We start from the raw sequence: 16,244 nt of genomic DNA, 5'->3' as shown, positions 1-16,244 counted from the left end.
GAACCGCGCGTCCACGTGACCGGGGCCGCGCGTCAGCGGGGAGCGGCCGGGCAGCCCCGCGGCAGGCGGCGGGGAGGCGCGCGACCGCCGGGCGGGGCGGGGCACGGCGATGGAGCTGGTGGCGGAGCTGCGGGGCCGCGACGGGCAGACGCGCTCGGTGCGGGTGCCGTGCCCGGCGGAGGAGGGCGAGGGCGGGCAGCTGCGCGGGCTGCGGCGGGCTCTGGCCGAGATGCAGGAGCGGGTGGTGGAGCTGCTGGCGCCCCTGGTGCAGGAGGAGAGAGAGGCGGCGGGCGGCGGCGGGCCGCGCGGTGAGTGGCGGGGGGGGGACGCGAGGAGCGGCCGGGTGGGAGCGTGAGGAGGGGGCTCGGCCGCCCCTGGGCGCCGCCTGCGCCCCCCGCCGCTCATCGGCGCCGCGCTTGAACCGTGACAGGTAATGTCGAGGATGACGACGACGACGACGAGGATGAAGACGAAGACGAAAACAACATCGACACGAAAGCGAGCGCCGATGACCCACCCCCGAAGCGGACGAAAGTTCAGCCCTGATGATGGCGTTAGAGACCGAGCTTAGGCCTAGAAAGGGACACTCCGGGTGTCAGGGCCCCCGGGCGCGGTGCCCCGGGCGGGGGTAGGCCGCTCGGCCCGGCAGGCGCCTGCGTCTCTTCTACTCGTGTTTTTACAAGTGAAATGTCGATCCCGGCGCTATTTTAATACGGAGCCTTAACGAAAGGATGCGCCTTGGTGTTAGCAGCGTATCGCTTACAGCGTACCAATGTTACACTGAGAAGAATTCTTAGTAAACTAGTTGACAAATATAAAGCAGCGCTCACAAGTCTTCTGACTGGTACATTTTTAATGACTTTTTACAAGTCATAGTATTTCTTCATGTGACTTAAACTTTCAAAATAAAGTAATAAAATCTGGAAAGAGTTATTTTGGCAGATATGATCTTAAAATGGTACCAGACAACTTTATTTGTATGGAGAGATGCCAATATAAGACCACTATAGTATTCAAAATTAAAAAAACATCTGTAGGACCGTGTCTACTGCTGAACGGTCCTGTTAGAGTCATGTACAGTGCTGCAACGGAAGGTCATTTTTGCCTATCATCTAAAAGGTTTATTTTAGTCACTCATCAATTATTTTCCTGGAAAAGGTCATAGACAAAGTAGATTGAAAGAGCTGGGAATCTTGGTTTCAAAAAATCCTGGTTTTGTGACAGCCAGGAAAGTGACATGTCAGTGTGACTTCAATAATTATCTTCAATATTCCACAATTCAAAAACTTGTCTGTCCTAAGCCTGTTTTCTCCAAATGGGGGAGGGGTTTCCCTTTTTTAGTTTCATGCAGCAGTCAATCTTTATATACTTTCTTCCATCACTGAGTTTCACCCAGGTTGATTTTTAGGCTCATTTGGTAGCTAAGTCTAATAAAGTGAACATCACTGCTTAATATTCTGCCTACGCAGAACTCTCAACATTACCTAAAAATAAGAAAAAAGAGCAGAGTGATTTTTTGAGATGCTTTCTATAAACAAAAGATTGTGCAGAAACTAGGGGAAATGTAGTAGGGTCCTACACCGGTGTTGCAGAGGCTCTAACAGGATAAATACTTAAAATTTTAGTACAAGCAATTGGCACTCCAGCAGTCGTTAGTAAATGACAGATTCAGATGTCTGTGAGAGGAAAACTATTACCGCACAGTCAATTCAAAGAATTCCTAGGATTTAATGACAATCCAAAATGCACAATCACTCACCTAAAAGTGAGGGCTCTCAGCCTCAAGGAGTTTTCTTGGGCAGTGCCCTGACCCAAGGGGAGAGTCCTCGACTCTGCTGCCCCAAAGAGGACTGGCTCGAAATGGCTCCCCCAGGGGACTCCATTTATACCCCAGCCGAATCTGACCTGTGGTCAGTCTCACTCTTACCGGCCGAGGGCTCCAGTTACCATAAAGTCCTGAGAACAAGGGCATGAAGAAGGAATCAGCAGCCGCTATATCTCAACGGCCAGGAAGCCCCATCTTCATCAGGGTGGGTGCACCTGCCACAGCTGGTTGCTGTAGTTTATTTTAGAAGGGGAGAAAGTATAAATATTTGAGTAACATCTATGAGTACATTATGTATAACAGTTCTTGGCTGTAAATCAGCATAACCCAATCTCTCTGCTAAGGTAGCTTGTTCATTCTTTTGATGATAATGCAACATGTGCAATGGCATTAAGTAACAGATGCTTCTCATATGTTACTTGAATTCCCAGTTTTTTGGTGCATGCTTCTGTGAACAGGCATAAAACATTGACAGCCAGTCCATAGAGCTTATTGTACAGCCTGAGAGTCTTCTCTAGCAGAAATTAACAGATTTAATAGTGTGTAAAGCTTTTTTTTTTTTTTTTTTTCATGTGTTCCACTGGCATAGTTTATGTATTATGGAAACTAAGCAAATCTTGAGACTTGTGTATGGAGGACAAAGTATTGGAATAAATGATGAACTTTTATGACCACAAAATTATCTGCATTTGTTTGAAATGGGAGGGGGAGTTGGAAAAGACATCCAGCAAACATAGTTCTGACATCTTTATCTACTCTTATTCTAAGAAATTCACACACTCACTATTCTGTTAGCAGATATTACAGAGGCATAACTGAGGAGAAAAGACCAACTCTGAACATTAGGGAGCTTTAGTTGCTGAGGCCCTAGGGTTGAGAAAATTACACAAATTAACTCTGATCTCTTGTCAGCCTGCAAAATCTTAAAGTGATAAAATGGTGTTTTAGGGTAGATAATTTATTGAAGGAAGTGGCACTGAAGGAAGTGGCTTATCAAAATGGCAAAGGCAAGACTTAGTACAAAAATCCGAGCCTGATAAATGTATCAGAAGGGCTCCTTCATATGACCCGTGCTAAAGTGATGACATCTTTTATGAGCTCTGTTCTGCAGCTCTGAAAGCTTGCTGTAGAGCTACATCTGAGGAGCAGCATTTTTTTTTCTTTGCTCCCACCCTCTCCTCCAGACTACAGTCCTCCAACATTCCACAATGGTATGAACTGTGGAATGGCTAAAAAGCAACATTTAACATTAGGCATGGATTTGTGGCCTTTATATACAAATTTTGTATATATAGTCCACTGGCACATCATGGGCTGTAAACCTCTGGTCTAAAGCAACAAACCCTAACTTTATTAGTGTGGGAGTAAATGCAGGTAATACTCCAGTAATGGGATACTTACCTTTAGTCAACCTGGACACAGTAACCACTGTACCTGAGCTCCAGAAGGTATCAATGAGCACTGGGTCAAGAATCACCACTCAAATTTTTGCCTTTAAAGAACCATTTCTAGTCCTTATTGTGTCCACAAAAGCTTTTGAACAACGAAAAGTGTACTGGAGTTTCATGGGGCCTTATATAATTCTAAAACAGTTTGCTTGTGACAGAAGTGCCCTAACTCAACAGAGAACTTTATTTTTCTGAGAATTGCTACAAGGTAACTAGGCCCTGAAAACTTAACTATGCGTAGATAAGTATTCCCCCCCCCCCCCCCCAATCTGTTTTAGGACCTACCCTACAGCTGTGTTCTGGAATCCTTCTAGGGACCCCCTTCCTCCCCCAGAAGGACTGCAGTCTCCTGCTTCCTGTACTGTCCTCCTAGCCAAACAACCAGGAAAAGGTACAGGGGGCAACAGAGAGAACCAGCTGGTGTTGCTCACTGGTCATGGCACCCTTTTTCCAAGCAAACAAGTCAGAAAAGCATACAAGTTCTTCCATGCCTATGAGAGAGCCTCCAAAATTTTGTGAAGACAGAAAAACCTAAGGTTTATGTGTGTGGAGAATATAGCAAAAGTCTGCAATGACTTTTACAAAGCTGTCCTAAGGGATGAAGCTTTATGCATGCCATAAATCAGCTGTGGCCCCTGCATTTGAGATAGAGTAGATAAGCCTTGACGGAAGACGGCATACTCTTCATCTTGGAGACATGCTAGTGCTTTTGTACCTTAACTAGACTTCAGCCTGGCACAGAACAACGCCAGTTCACCACATCTGCACTTAGTTTAGCATAGTTTTTCTTACTAATAGAACTTAGCTTTAGTAGCCAGAGGGGGCTAGATGGATTTCCTTACCAATCAAGGGGGAAGAATGCTTGTATGTTTCTACTGAATTAAGAGAGCTGAAGTGATACTGAATTATGTTCTTGGTTGTATTTAGATGAGAATCAACTACTTTTACTAGTTGCAAAACAAAACAGCAAAAATGTCAAAGCAAGTCTCCTTCACATAGACTGAGATTATATGACATACTCTATTGTTACTGCTTTAAAATACTGAATTTGCTGGTTCAAACAATTTTGAGGCTAAAGTCACAAAGGAATTTAACAGGTTGCAGTGCTCTGTTTTAAAAAAAAAGGTTTGAAATCACAAGTATGATATTAAACACTCAGATGGTTCTGTGAGGGAAAGGGGATGATCCCATTATGCCTGATAATCATGGCATTGTCTAAAAGTGCAAGACCTTTCCTAGCTCCTAGGAGAGAGATTCACTCTCATCATTTTCATTAAAAGGGTTTGAATGTGACTCACCAATTGCAGCCCCTGTGTAATTCCCACCCATTCTATCTTAAAAGTTAATTTATGAACAAGCTACTACACATACTAGATTCTCTCTAAAATACACAGTAATCTGGCAGTTCGGACATAATAACGTATCACGGGGCTTAATATATGGTAACAAGGTTAACACTCAGCAGTGTAAACAACCGAGCAGTGGTTCTGGGCACATCCACTAGCCAAAACTTACTGGGCTACTCATGGGCTTTGAGGACTGAGAGTTGAGCAGGAGTACCTTGTTGTGGCTGTAGCATGTTCTTTCTTTCCAGAAGAAACCTGTACCATAGGGCTAGCTTTAAGGAGAGCTAAGATGAGTCAGTTCTTACAAATTAACTACCTGATAAAGTTATTAAACTGCTTTCATGCATTAGGTCATATGTAGAAAAGAGGGCCTCATCCAAGACTGGCACACAAAAAGCAGCATTTTTTAGAAACAAATAGATTTATAAACTAGAGAGCATCCTTTTAAGACAATGGACCAGGCAAAAGAAAATAGGGGGAGTTAATAGGTATCCTGCATAAACTGGAAAGTTTTGTTCTAAGGATAAGTCAATCCTCATGTTTTTAATTAAAAAAGAAACAAAGCTTGCAGTTCTACTTCATTGCTGGAAGAAACATGCATCAGAAGGAACACATTTTATTGCACCTTACTTCTGTCCAAATTTGAAGGGCTGCAGCCTGAAGTTATGCTCTTCATTGGACCTGCTCTCCCACAGGAGGAAGTGAAGAACAGGCTCAGCAGCACTTCAAAAAATGTGGCAGACATTTTCCTAAAACAGGAAGGGACTGTCAGGTGAAGGTCAAGCAGCTAATGAAACTAACACTCAAACTGCCCAAGAGTGATGCTCAAGCAGCCTGACAAAGCTTTATCTTGTGACACAAACACAATAAAAAGAAATCCAGGGTAGGTGACACAGCCGTGAAAATAATCATCCTCATGTTACAACTACTCTCTTTCTTGGCAGAAAATTAAAGCTCTGAATGATCACTAAGCTGGCAGAGGTTAGCAATCTTCCAAGGACTTCATTACTGCCTCTATTATTATAGCTTTGGCTTTAGAAAGCTCTTCAAGATCAGGTCTGAGCTAACTCATTTTAAGTTAAAAGAGCATGAGTAAAAGCAGCTTTCCCAGCCCTAAGTGGAAGTTGTAGCAATTCATCTTTTCTGTCCACTCAGTGAAAAGAACTAACCAGATCTGTATGAGCAAGTTCTAATATAAGCTAGTCTCACATCATTTATCAGTGCCCTTTCTGTAGAAACTGATTTGGGCTATTATCTGCCATTTACTATCAAGAACTAATTGAGAAGTACTGTAGTCTTTAAAGAGGTTGTAAAACTTCTTTAAGCTTGATTATCCCATAAGCTTGCAGATGATGTCAATTTGTGTTATAGGCAGTTATCTTCTGTGACTGAAAACTCATTAGCCCTGACACTATCTACAGATCTCCAGGATAACCAAGCTTAAAGTTATTTCACTACTTCTTTTAAAAGACTACAGTGAAAAACAATGTAATCATTAATTTTTATAGTCTTTCCTTTACTTACTCTGTGGGTAAGACTTCACCTGTTGATGTTACAGTGGTGTCAAAAATGCTGGAAGCACCAGTGGAGCTAGCTTTCCTCTTCGCCTACTCCTGTTGCTCAGTATTCCTATGTGCTACATTAGTAGTTTATATTAATTCTCTCCATTGCTGCTTTCCACCTCAAGTGCAAATCCTCACAGAAATAGAATTTGCTTGAATTAGATAGTGTGTCTTTCGGTAGTTAGGTGTAAAGCTCACACTTGTCAACAGCTTTAATCCAAGAACAGGCTTCTGATGGAAAAGTCTACAAACACAAACCTCTGTTCTGTAAGTCACCACTGCGCCCAGCACGTGCTCCACATCCAGACAGCTTGGCTCATCACATCAGGCACGCTGATGAATTTGCTAATGGCCACATGCTTGCACAACAGAAACTTAGGCAGTTCTCCCTATAATTTTCTATTTTTGATGCTTCCTCTTATGTTGTTGTTCTTTAAATAACTCCATCTAGACACAACATAACTACTCATTTTAAAAAGTACAGTATCGAGTTAACAACATAGTCCAGCCAGAGGTATCTCCCTGTTACACAAAGGTAGAGAAATGACAAAGGGATTAAGTTTCATCCATCCAGCCCCAAAACTTCAGGCTACAGACATGTAATTGGGGTACAGAACATAAAAGGACAACAAAAAAGATCAACCAAACATACACACTGAAGAAAGGACAGGATAGTAAACTGCAGCAGCTGACTGCAAGGACTGCTACCTAGCAACAAACATATGTAAAAAAAAAGGCATTGATATGCATCTGCATTAACAGACTTCTGTTTACAAACATTGAAAAGTTTTTATTTTATAGATAAATAGGATGGTGATTTTTAAAGTTAGGAAACAACACAACTTAAAAGATCTGACTCCCCAAGATACTACAACTCAAGAGTTTATACTTTATTCTTACTCCAGCATACTAAGATGGCAGCTCCCTCCTTTTCATATTGCACTTAGAACTTAAAACTTTCTTGTAAAGGCTACATTGTTTTCAGGTCCTAGCACCAATGCTGGCATTTGAAACCAGTGTCTCAAAACATCTCCAAATGCAAACAGAAAGTTTAAGGTGTTGTAACTGCCATGCTTAAACACAGCAACACTGAAAATAGTGTTCTCTTTCTAAAGCAAGAGAAAGCTGATATTCTCCAGGATTCCCTTAAAGTAGTCAGAAATGGATTAACATTTGTGATGATTAGGTACTGACAATCACATACAACTGAAATTATCATCGAGGAGTTTAGTTCATGATTGTTTTGGGCCTACTGATTTTGAAGAGTGTATTTTGCACTGTTTTCACATTTGGAAGGTTACTTCCATCATGGCTGGCTCAAAAATTTAGTTATTCTAAAAAGAAAAGAGGACAAGAAGAAAGAACAGGTTCGATATTATTCAAAACACACAATCCAGTAGTTAGAATTAAATGCTATGCCAAAATAGAAGTTGAAACTATGGTAAGAAATCTCAGTGGAATTTCAGTATGACTGAAGAAATTTGCATTCATTGCAAGAATAAAAAGGTCTATTACTTCTAATTTCTGGAAGAAACATGGTTATCTGTCTTACAACTTGTCTGTAGCACCCCCCCAGCCTAATACCAGTTAACTTTCCCAAATTCAAAGTTTACCTAATACCCAATTCCGTGCTTCCAGAACATGGTTTTGCATCATGTTCAGAGTGAAATTAGAATGGTAGTAAATTCCAATCACTTGTAATTTTATCAAAGGACATTTCTACAGATAGAAGGAAATGCAAATAAAGTTTTGTGCAGACTACAATGACAGCATAAGCTGCTTTCGACATCATAGGAAAAGAGTTTAAAGCACAACCTCCAGGCCCATGCCACTCCTCACTACTACAACATGGTACTTTTGTGGTCAATGAAAAACAGTATGCTACCACAGAAAAAAAAAAAAAGTACCTTTGCCCCTTTAAAGGTTTGCACAAACTTTATTCTTTGCTTCCTATATTTATATCTAAATTTATTTTTAAAAAAACTTCATTAGAAACAAACACTGATGTAGATATTAATTACTTAAAAAAGAAAAAGCAAAGAATTGTGTTAAGTGCAGCTTTTATAATCATGTTCTGATTTTTCTTCCTTTTACATTTACCACAAAAGAGGTACCTTTTAATTGATTTTTACTTCAAGGGAAAACATAGGAAATCACTTTTTTGCACAGAGGAGTAAAGTCATGGACCAGAAACTTATTTCCCCACAGGATGTTTCAGATGGAGTGTTGCAATTTTGCATCATTAAGGCAAAATGAGGAATACTTCCATCAAGTGTCACATAGGGCTCTCCCACTCTGGCCATTCTGATAGACCCATATTTAAAAACCTTTGTAGTTACTTTTTTTTTTTTTTTAAATAGAAAACAGTCACTCTCTTCATTGCTTAACAGTTTGAAAGAAAAGGCTCTTTCCAGCCTTCACTCAGAACTTCAGTCTTGTGATTAGATCAGGCATATGCAATTGCTCCAAAACAGCTACAGAAACTAGAAATTGAGTTAAGTGTCAATCAGTTGTAATCTACTGATCTGATTAGAGGCCTTCACAAATGTTTGATGACGATTGCAAATAACAGCCAAGCAGATAGGAATGATGCAATACCCAACAGTTTTGGGGTCAGCTCTTGTACAGGAATAGAGGAACAAGAACATCTGTAAATATGGTATTAAAAATATTATAGTCCACAGCCAAAAAGGCAAGGATAGCAGTCGTACTTTTAAGGAGTGCGTCCATGTGGTTCCTTCCTGTGGTTCCTTGGGGTGTTGCTGAATGTGCTCCAGTGCTAGTTTGTTGTAAGTCTCATTGATTTCAAAGACGTAATAAAAAGCTGCAGCACTTGCTAACAAGTACAACCCCACACCAATCCATCCCATCCTCTGGCGGAAGTTCATCATTCTCCATGCTCTGCACCTGGAACAAAAGGCAACGTACACCTTCAGTACAGCTTGGAGAAAGTGGGGACACAGATGAATCTTGGTTTTCCTAAGTTAACTTTTTATAACTTTTCATTACGCATTAGTAAAAACAGCACACGTAGCCATTTCTGAAGACCTGAGTTGTCTCTACATCAGAGAAAATCATACTACTATGCCAGCAACAGGCTAATGGCTAATGTAAGGGCTCTGGCTAGTTTAGGGTCTGCTAGCTATCAAAGTTATACTAGGCTAAAGTCAAGTACTGAGTGAATAAAACAGAAGTCATGAATTGGGTAAGTTACTTACCCCATTTGTCAGAAGTGCCTCTAGCCGCAGGGTGGGGATAATATAAGACTTTCTATAAATACAGAAAGTTTGTAAAGGTCTTTGATGTCTGCAAGACAAACACGCTGCTAGCCAGCCAGTAACAGGAGCATCACTGCTTGTTTGCAGTGTAGCAACATTCAGTTTTATTAAGCTACAGATGAGTGCCCATCTACGAACCATATAAAAGGATGTTTTCAATTTGAACATGAGAAGACACGTACTAATGGTATGTATTTGTACCCATTTGCACACATGAGGATACTATAAGCATATTACTTGCACCTAACAGTATTTCTGCTCTACCTGTGTGAACAGTTGCAGTATGCCTTCTGGAGGAAAGAAATTGAACACCCGTACTAGTAACTGACTCTGTGCAGAACAAACCAGACACCAGTCAACTGGCATTTTCAGAAGCAGCACAAATTATTGAAGCACCACAGACACTACTGGGCTTGACTTTAGCTGCTTTAAGACCTCTGGCTGGCTGTATGGGCCTACGTGACTTGAAACACTCTACAAACCAGTCACAAACCCTCTAGCTGAAGTACCTCCACTCAAACCAAGAAGTCGTCACCACCTTCCCTGAAAAGGGCCCTTGCGCAGGGCAGGGAGAATCACTGCTTCACTGCAGCTGGTTAGAGTTCTCCCAACAAATATGCTTTTTCAGACTGCTGGGGTTTTACATTTTCTATCTTTTTTTAAGAGTGGAGTGAAATCAATTTATGCAGTACTGTTTTAAGAAAATACATCAGGCTTTAAAAATACTAGGCAGAAATGCTTATTTAAGGATGATATCTGCATACAGAACAACAATTATTAATGGAAGCATGAGAGAGTTTACCATAATGATAAAAAAAAAAAAAATCACTACACCTTTCTAAATGCCCCTTCCTAAAGGCAGACTAATCTGTCTGGTGAGCGATCTTGAAAGACTTCCTGGTTTTCCATAGCTGAAGGATATCCTCAATCCTGACGTGACAGAATCTGATCAGGGTAGCCCTGGAGCTGTTCTGGCCCTCACACTACTGCATTTATGGTGGCTAAAAGAGTCAAACACATAGTGACAGTAAATACCCGAGAATGCCATTACTTACATCTGTGACAGCAATTTGTTGTTTACCTTATTCTTCTACATAACAGTATGTGTCCCTTTAATACACCAAGTTAATACTTGTAGGAGGGCAACTGAAAAATTTATGTAAGAAGTTGTTAGTCTACTGGATAAAAACTTAAGTTCCAGAGTCCAAGTTTACCCAATAGCTAAGTCACTGCCCGTTTTTTTCTGGTAGTTAGGCATTTTAGAGATGGCTAACAAGTCGCCTTCCGAGAAAATAAATCTTCAGAAGTAATGCACATATTGAAAACACAAACACTATTAAAATTGCAGAAAATTTAAGAAAGTAAACATTAGCTGGTTTTAATCCTGCCCTTGTTAGGCAACAGTAGCCAGAAGAGAAGCCTTAGCTCTGGGTTACACCGAAAGAGGCAGAAATAACGCTTAGAGTTTTCTCATTGCTATTTTCCGTTTCGAGACACTATTTTTACTTGCAGCTTTCGGAGACACCCGCGATGGTTATCGCAGACGCCCACCACCATTCCGCGGGTGCTCCGGGGCTCTCCTCCCGCAACAGGCCGCGCAAACCGGCCGCTGGCAACGCCCGCAGCGCTCAGACCCCCGCTCCGGGCGAGAAGCGCTCCGCCGCAACAGCTCCTTCACCGACGCCGGCAGCCCCTTACCTTCCTCCAGCGGAGAAGGAGGGAGCGGGAGGGCGGCGGCAGGCGGCCCGCTCCCCTCAGCCCGCGTCGCCGCGCCGGGAGGCGGAGGGTGCCGCCGGCCCGCCACGCCGCTGCCGGCCCGCTGCCATCGCCGCCCGGCCACCGCTCCGGAACCGCGGCACTTCCGGCATGGGGAGAACCACTTCCGGTGCGCGCCCGTCTGCATCCGAGCCGAGGCGGGGGCGGGGCCGGCCCGGGCGGGGCGGGGCGGGTTGGCCGGCGGCCATCTTGGCTCGGGCGGGCGCCCCTCTGTGGCGTGCTTGGCCTCGCCCAAAATGGCCGCGTTCCCGTGGCGCTGCTCGTCTCCCTTGAATAAGGGAAAACCGTTAATAAAACCCTTCTCCGGCTACAGCGGCTGTGGTTGCTGGCCCCGAGCCGCCGTCGTTTCAGTGCCAGTGCTGCTTCCTGGGGTGGTAGAGGAGAGGCCGAGTTCAGGCAGTCCAGCCGCAGCGCGGAGCGTCGGCCTCCAGCGCGCCCTGGTGGGTGGGCCCGTGCCCCAGTGGCCTGAGGCAGCGCTCACCTTTTCCCGCGCTACCCGTTCGAGTGGGTTTGTTATAATTGCGCAGGCACTTGAAAGAGCTCAAACAAATGAATTCATGACAGTCCTTGATTAGGACTAAACTGTGATATATGAAAGCTTTGCTTGTGTTTTGCTTCATTTGTATCTTTGTTTCCCCAAGACTCCCTAACTTTCCCTAGGCTTCGTCTGTTTAGGTAGGAGTAAGACACTCGTTAGGCTTCCTATGTAAATCATTGATAACTGAGACTCAAGATCTTCAGTGGACACTTGGGACAGTTCCTGGAATGTGTGAACTAAGATAGGAGGGACTCAAAAGGATACAGAGACCCTGTAATGAGAAGGATGATTTTTGCTGATTTAGGACAAAGACACCTGGACTTTACTTGACAGCACATGCTCTGGAAAGAAGGTCAACTAGCAGACACCATGAGGATGACTATTTCTTCCCTCAACCACCAAAGGCCCCCAACAGAACTTAGGATGCATGCTCAAAGGGGTGTCAACTTATGTAAATGGCTCCTGAGAACTCATTATCATAAAACAACCCTTCCTAGGAAATCTCATTAATATGTACGATTTTTATGTATGTAAACTGATGTCCCTTACTAACTCGGGGGAGCCCTTATGGTGGAGAATCCCCAGGGTGACCCCAGCGCTGCTAATAAAGAATACCTGCTTAACCGTAAAAAACTTTACTGTTGAGTCAATTTCTTTGTTTCACACTCCAGAGGGGAAACTCAAAACAGTTGTGTTTTGGCAGTTGGCTGTGTTCTGGGTGAAATGCATTAAGGGAAATACCAATGGAGACTATTATGTGTGCAACAGTCTTCAACAACTGATGTATATGTACTTAAAAAGTAGTACATCTTTATACATAAATATGTCTTACTGACATGGTTCCATTGAATTAAATTATTAGGGAATGTGTTGCAGGGAAAAATCCTCAATGAAGCCAAAAGATCATCTAAATTGACAAAATCTGATTTGGTCAGATGTGTACAGTTCACTGATGTGCACCACAATGACGTTTGGAAAGTTTGCTTGTGCAGAAGGTATTTCAATATTTGTCCAAATTCAGTAACTGTTTAACACATACTTCCTGTGTTAGTTAAAAGAATTCAGTAACTGCATAGCATTACATCTAAAATGAATTGCTATATATTGTTATATTCTGGAATTATGAGAAAACAGTAGTTTTCTCATACTGCTGCTGGGAGCTCTTGTAAAATTCTTTCTGAACTGCTTCACAACTTGAATCAACTATGAGCAAAGTGGATTTCAAATCTGTGTGATTTGTCAAAACCTTGACTATTAACTGTTAGTGTGGGGAATGACTTACTCATTGTCAGTCAACACTGAATTATGTCCTCAAAAATTATATAGAGAAGCAGTGGTGACCACAGTTGACACACATCCATCTGTAGTTAAAAAGAAGGCTAAAAGAGAATTTGAAAGGGGATGTCAAATAAAAATGAAAGATGCTAAAGCAATGACATTTTTTGTTTGGGTGTAAATAAATATATACATGTAGGATTTTCTGCCATTTTTCTTGGGGGATGTAGTAGATGCTTGTGAGGCAGTATATAAAAGCTGCCGCAAAATTAAATTTACGATGGCTTATCCTGCTACGTTTGGTGTTTCAATGAAAAATGTTAGAAGCTAGTGGTTTGGATTATATTCAGGACAGCAAATGACTAAATGCACGGTGCAGCAGATGTCATTGGAGAAAAATGACACTGTTGAGAGCCCACGAAAGTCAGAAATAAGTTCCCTGGCACAGAGCAACTTCACCTTAAGCCATGCTCTTTTTTTTCTTTGCTTTGATGCTCGTTCAACTAAAGGCTCCAAGAAGTGTATCTCCTTGACTACTGTGAGGACACTAGATGGTGCTCAACACCACAGGCAAAGCCTATCTTTCGCAGGCTGATGAAACCGCGACTCCCAGTTCAGAAGTTTTGCACTTGATTTCAGTTGGATGAGGATTTCACCATCTTTCATGAAGTTTAAATACATTGTTAGTGTACTTCTGATGAAAGATGTAGGTATGAATAACTACATACAGCTAATTATCACTGGTGCACTGCTCTCAACTAAATGCCATTCTTTTTCTTCTTACAGGTGGTGACGTCCCAGTTGATCTAGAAGTGAACATAGCTCCTGTATACCCTTCTACTCAAGTATTGCTTTATTGCATTTTCTTATATTTGGGCTAGAGTTAATGATGGGAAATGGAATAGCTACCACATAGAGCCTATTTTCTTTAAAGTACCAACCTGGATGTCAAAGAGAAGGGTTTCAGTCAGAATTAATATGTGACTGTGTGAATATATGACTTGGCAGTGGATACACATGCTAAGTGTAAAGCCCACAGTTGCACTTAAGATTCTGAATAAAAAGGAGTGAAACGTGGGGCTTATTCCTACTTAGCAAATCTGTCCTCTGGAAGGATTTGTGTTGGAAAGGAAGGATAGTTCAGGATTTAAACTGCTTGGTTTATGGCTATTCTGTGCTAACCATAGGCCTGAAATTATGGTTATGAAGAGAAAGATCTAAAAAATTTGTGGAGTGTTTATAACAAACACAAGCTGCCTTTGAAAGCTAAGGCATAACACCAGACAGAGTGACTTGTAGTATCTTTGGACTAGATCTCATTTTGCATAAATTCAACATTATACTTAACCTTTGGCACAGTATAGGAAGGGACACAGCAAATAGCTCAGCTAAGGGTTTGTTTGGGGTTTTTTAGCAGCAGCCTTCGAGGGGGGGAAAAGTAATATCAAAATTAGTGGAACAAGAAGCATCTGTTCTTAGCTTTAGAGGGGTTTCAAGCTAAATTCCAATCACCAGGCCTCATAACAATAACGGGGAACAACTCATATTCTCCCTATTGAAATGGGGACATACGCCTGGTGAGACTCAAAAGGATAATATTCAGGTTGCAAAGAGGAGAAGATAGAAGTCTGTTGAATCAGAAGGAATTAAGATTTAATGTTCAGGCCTAGAATTAGAGTAAATCATGGGATTGTGTAGTGTTAAAAAAAAGTTTCACTTAGTTTTGACATGTGAGTTACTGTTGGAATTGTGAAACTAAGTATAGAGATACTGGATTTATCGTGAAGGTTAAACAGAAAAGCATCAGGAGCAGTGAGGGCTGGCTGCTCCATAAAGGGCAGGAGCCAAGCACAGTAACAGTAATAGGGCAGAGCCTCACTGCCAGAACCCAGTTCCACAGCACCTGAGCAAAGTGAGCAAAGCACCCCAGATTCAGCCAAGAGTCCGGATCATCAGGCAAACAATGAGGTAGGTCCAAGGTCAAGCTGGGAAGGCAACTTACAGGTTAGGGTCAGGTCCAGCAAGGATAGCTAGGGTCAAACATAACCTAGTGATTGCCTGGTTGTTTTGCTGATTGAGGATGCCAATTAAACTCAGACACCAGAGTGAAAAGAGTAGGCTTATTTTACCGTTAATAATTAAAGGATATAACCAAGTAATACAGAAAATAAGCAATAAGAAAAATACGGAATAGTACACTTAATTATTACTACATACAGTTAATTACAGAAAATAAGAACAAACAAGATAATGCACCTACACGACAGGGAGAATAGCAATTAAGAAAGATATGTCATCACTTGCATATGTTACCATCATCCACATCCGCATACGCTGGGGAGCCCCGGTTACAGTGCGGATTTGGAGAGCCTTTCCCTGCACGTGGGAAGTCCTACCCAGTGCATCCACCTGTAGGTGAGGCATCCAAAGTTGCTGCAAGTGGGTCCAGCCTTATATACCAAAAACCAGCAAGTCAGAATGACTTGCACTTTTCTTTGAGCAGAAACATCTGGTTTCATCCTCCTGTTGGATTCCACCCAAAGCCTGGCCAGGGCTCGGGGAGGGGGGAGAACCAAGGGATTTTCTAACAAGGCTAAACACTTGGGTTCTCAGCCTCGAACACTGCTAAACAAGGAAAGTTGGATACACATTCGCACAACATTTCATCCTCACTGCTGCTTACATTTTGCCTAAGCTACATCTTTCCCTAGTGAGCACACATATTTCATTATTGATCAGATACTAATTAATAAATGCTAATTTTAATACAGATTTTACTAATTAGCAGATACGAATAACAGATAATGTTTGGCTGTGAGGTTCATCTAGAGGTCAAGTTTGTTTTGGGGCCTATTATTCAGGCCCTAGCACTACACTTGTAGGCACATTCTGATAAGGAAAGATTGAGGTCAAGCTGGGAAATCAGTCTGTAAGTCCAGATCCAGATGAACATAGCTAGACACAGTCATCACTGAGCTGGAGACCCATACTTGCACAGCACAGGTTGGGGCTGAATGTCCAGGGTTCAACTTAAATGGGGCTCCTGAGCCCATGGGTGGGGGGCAGGTGGATCTTGTTGGGACTGTTAAGGTCTATTAGTGCACTCATGATCCTGACAAAGTACATAGGACAAACAAGGGCTGACAATAGGGAACAGAAGGGTTAGTTGTAATCTTTGCCGTAAACAAAGTTTTCA

General features: G+C 42.3%; 2 protein-coding genes across 5 annotated transcripts; one reads left to right on the top strand and one right to left on the bottom strand.

Annotated features, from left to right (window-relative positions):
- Positions 1-35: 35 nt before the first annotated feature.
- GON7 (GON7 subunit of KEOPS complex) lies at positions 36-933 on the top strand. Its single transcript, XM_074824990.1, has 2 exons — positions 36-308; positions 431-933. Exons 1-2 carry the CDS (start codon positions 110-112, stop codon positions 544-546), a joined length of 315 nt encoding a protein of 104 aa, XP_074681091.1. The 5' UTR covers positions 36-109; the 3' UTR covers positions 547-933.
- A 6,012-nt stretch (positions 934-6,945) lies between these two features.
- Positions 6,946-15,463, bottom strand: LYSET (lysosomal enzyme trafficking factor). 4 transcript variants are annotated; one of them, XM_074824988.1, is made up of 2 exons: positions 15,362-15,463; positions 6,946-9,088 (listed from the first exon to the last, which is right to left on the bottom strand). In XM_074824988.1, the coding sequence occupies exon 2, from the start codon at positions 9,070-9,072 to the stop codon at positions 8,677-8,679; it is 396 nt and encodes a 131-aa protein (XP_074681089.1). In that variant the 5' UTR covers positions 9,073-9,088; positions 15,362-15,463; the 3' UTR covers positions 6,946-8,676. The 4 variants fall into 4 exon arrangements, with proteins under 4 accessions (XP_074681089.1, XP_074681087.1, XP_074681088.1 ...); XM_074824986.1 differs by lacking the exon at positions 15,362-15,463 and adding an exon at positions 11,158-15,355; XM_074824987.1 differs by lacking the exon at positions 15,362-15,463 and adding an exon at positions 10,294-11,149.
- Positions 15,464-16,244: the final 781 nt, after the last annotated feature.

The sequence above is a fragment of the Strix aluco genome, chromosome 4, assembly GCF_031877795.1.
Source record: "Strix aluco isolate bStrAlu1 chromosome 4, bStrAlu1.hap1, whole genome shotgun sequence".
NCBI classification, from domain to species: domain Eukaryota; kingdom Metazoa; phylum Chordata; class Aves; order Strigiformes; family Strigidae; genus Strix; species Strix aluco.
The sequence above is the reverse complement of the archived record's forward strand: the minus strand, read 5'-3'. Positions and strand labels throughout refer to the sequence as shown.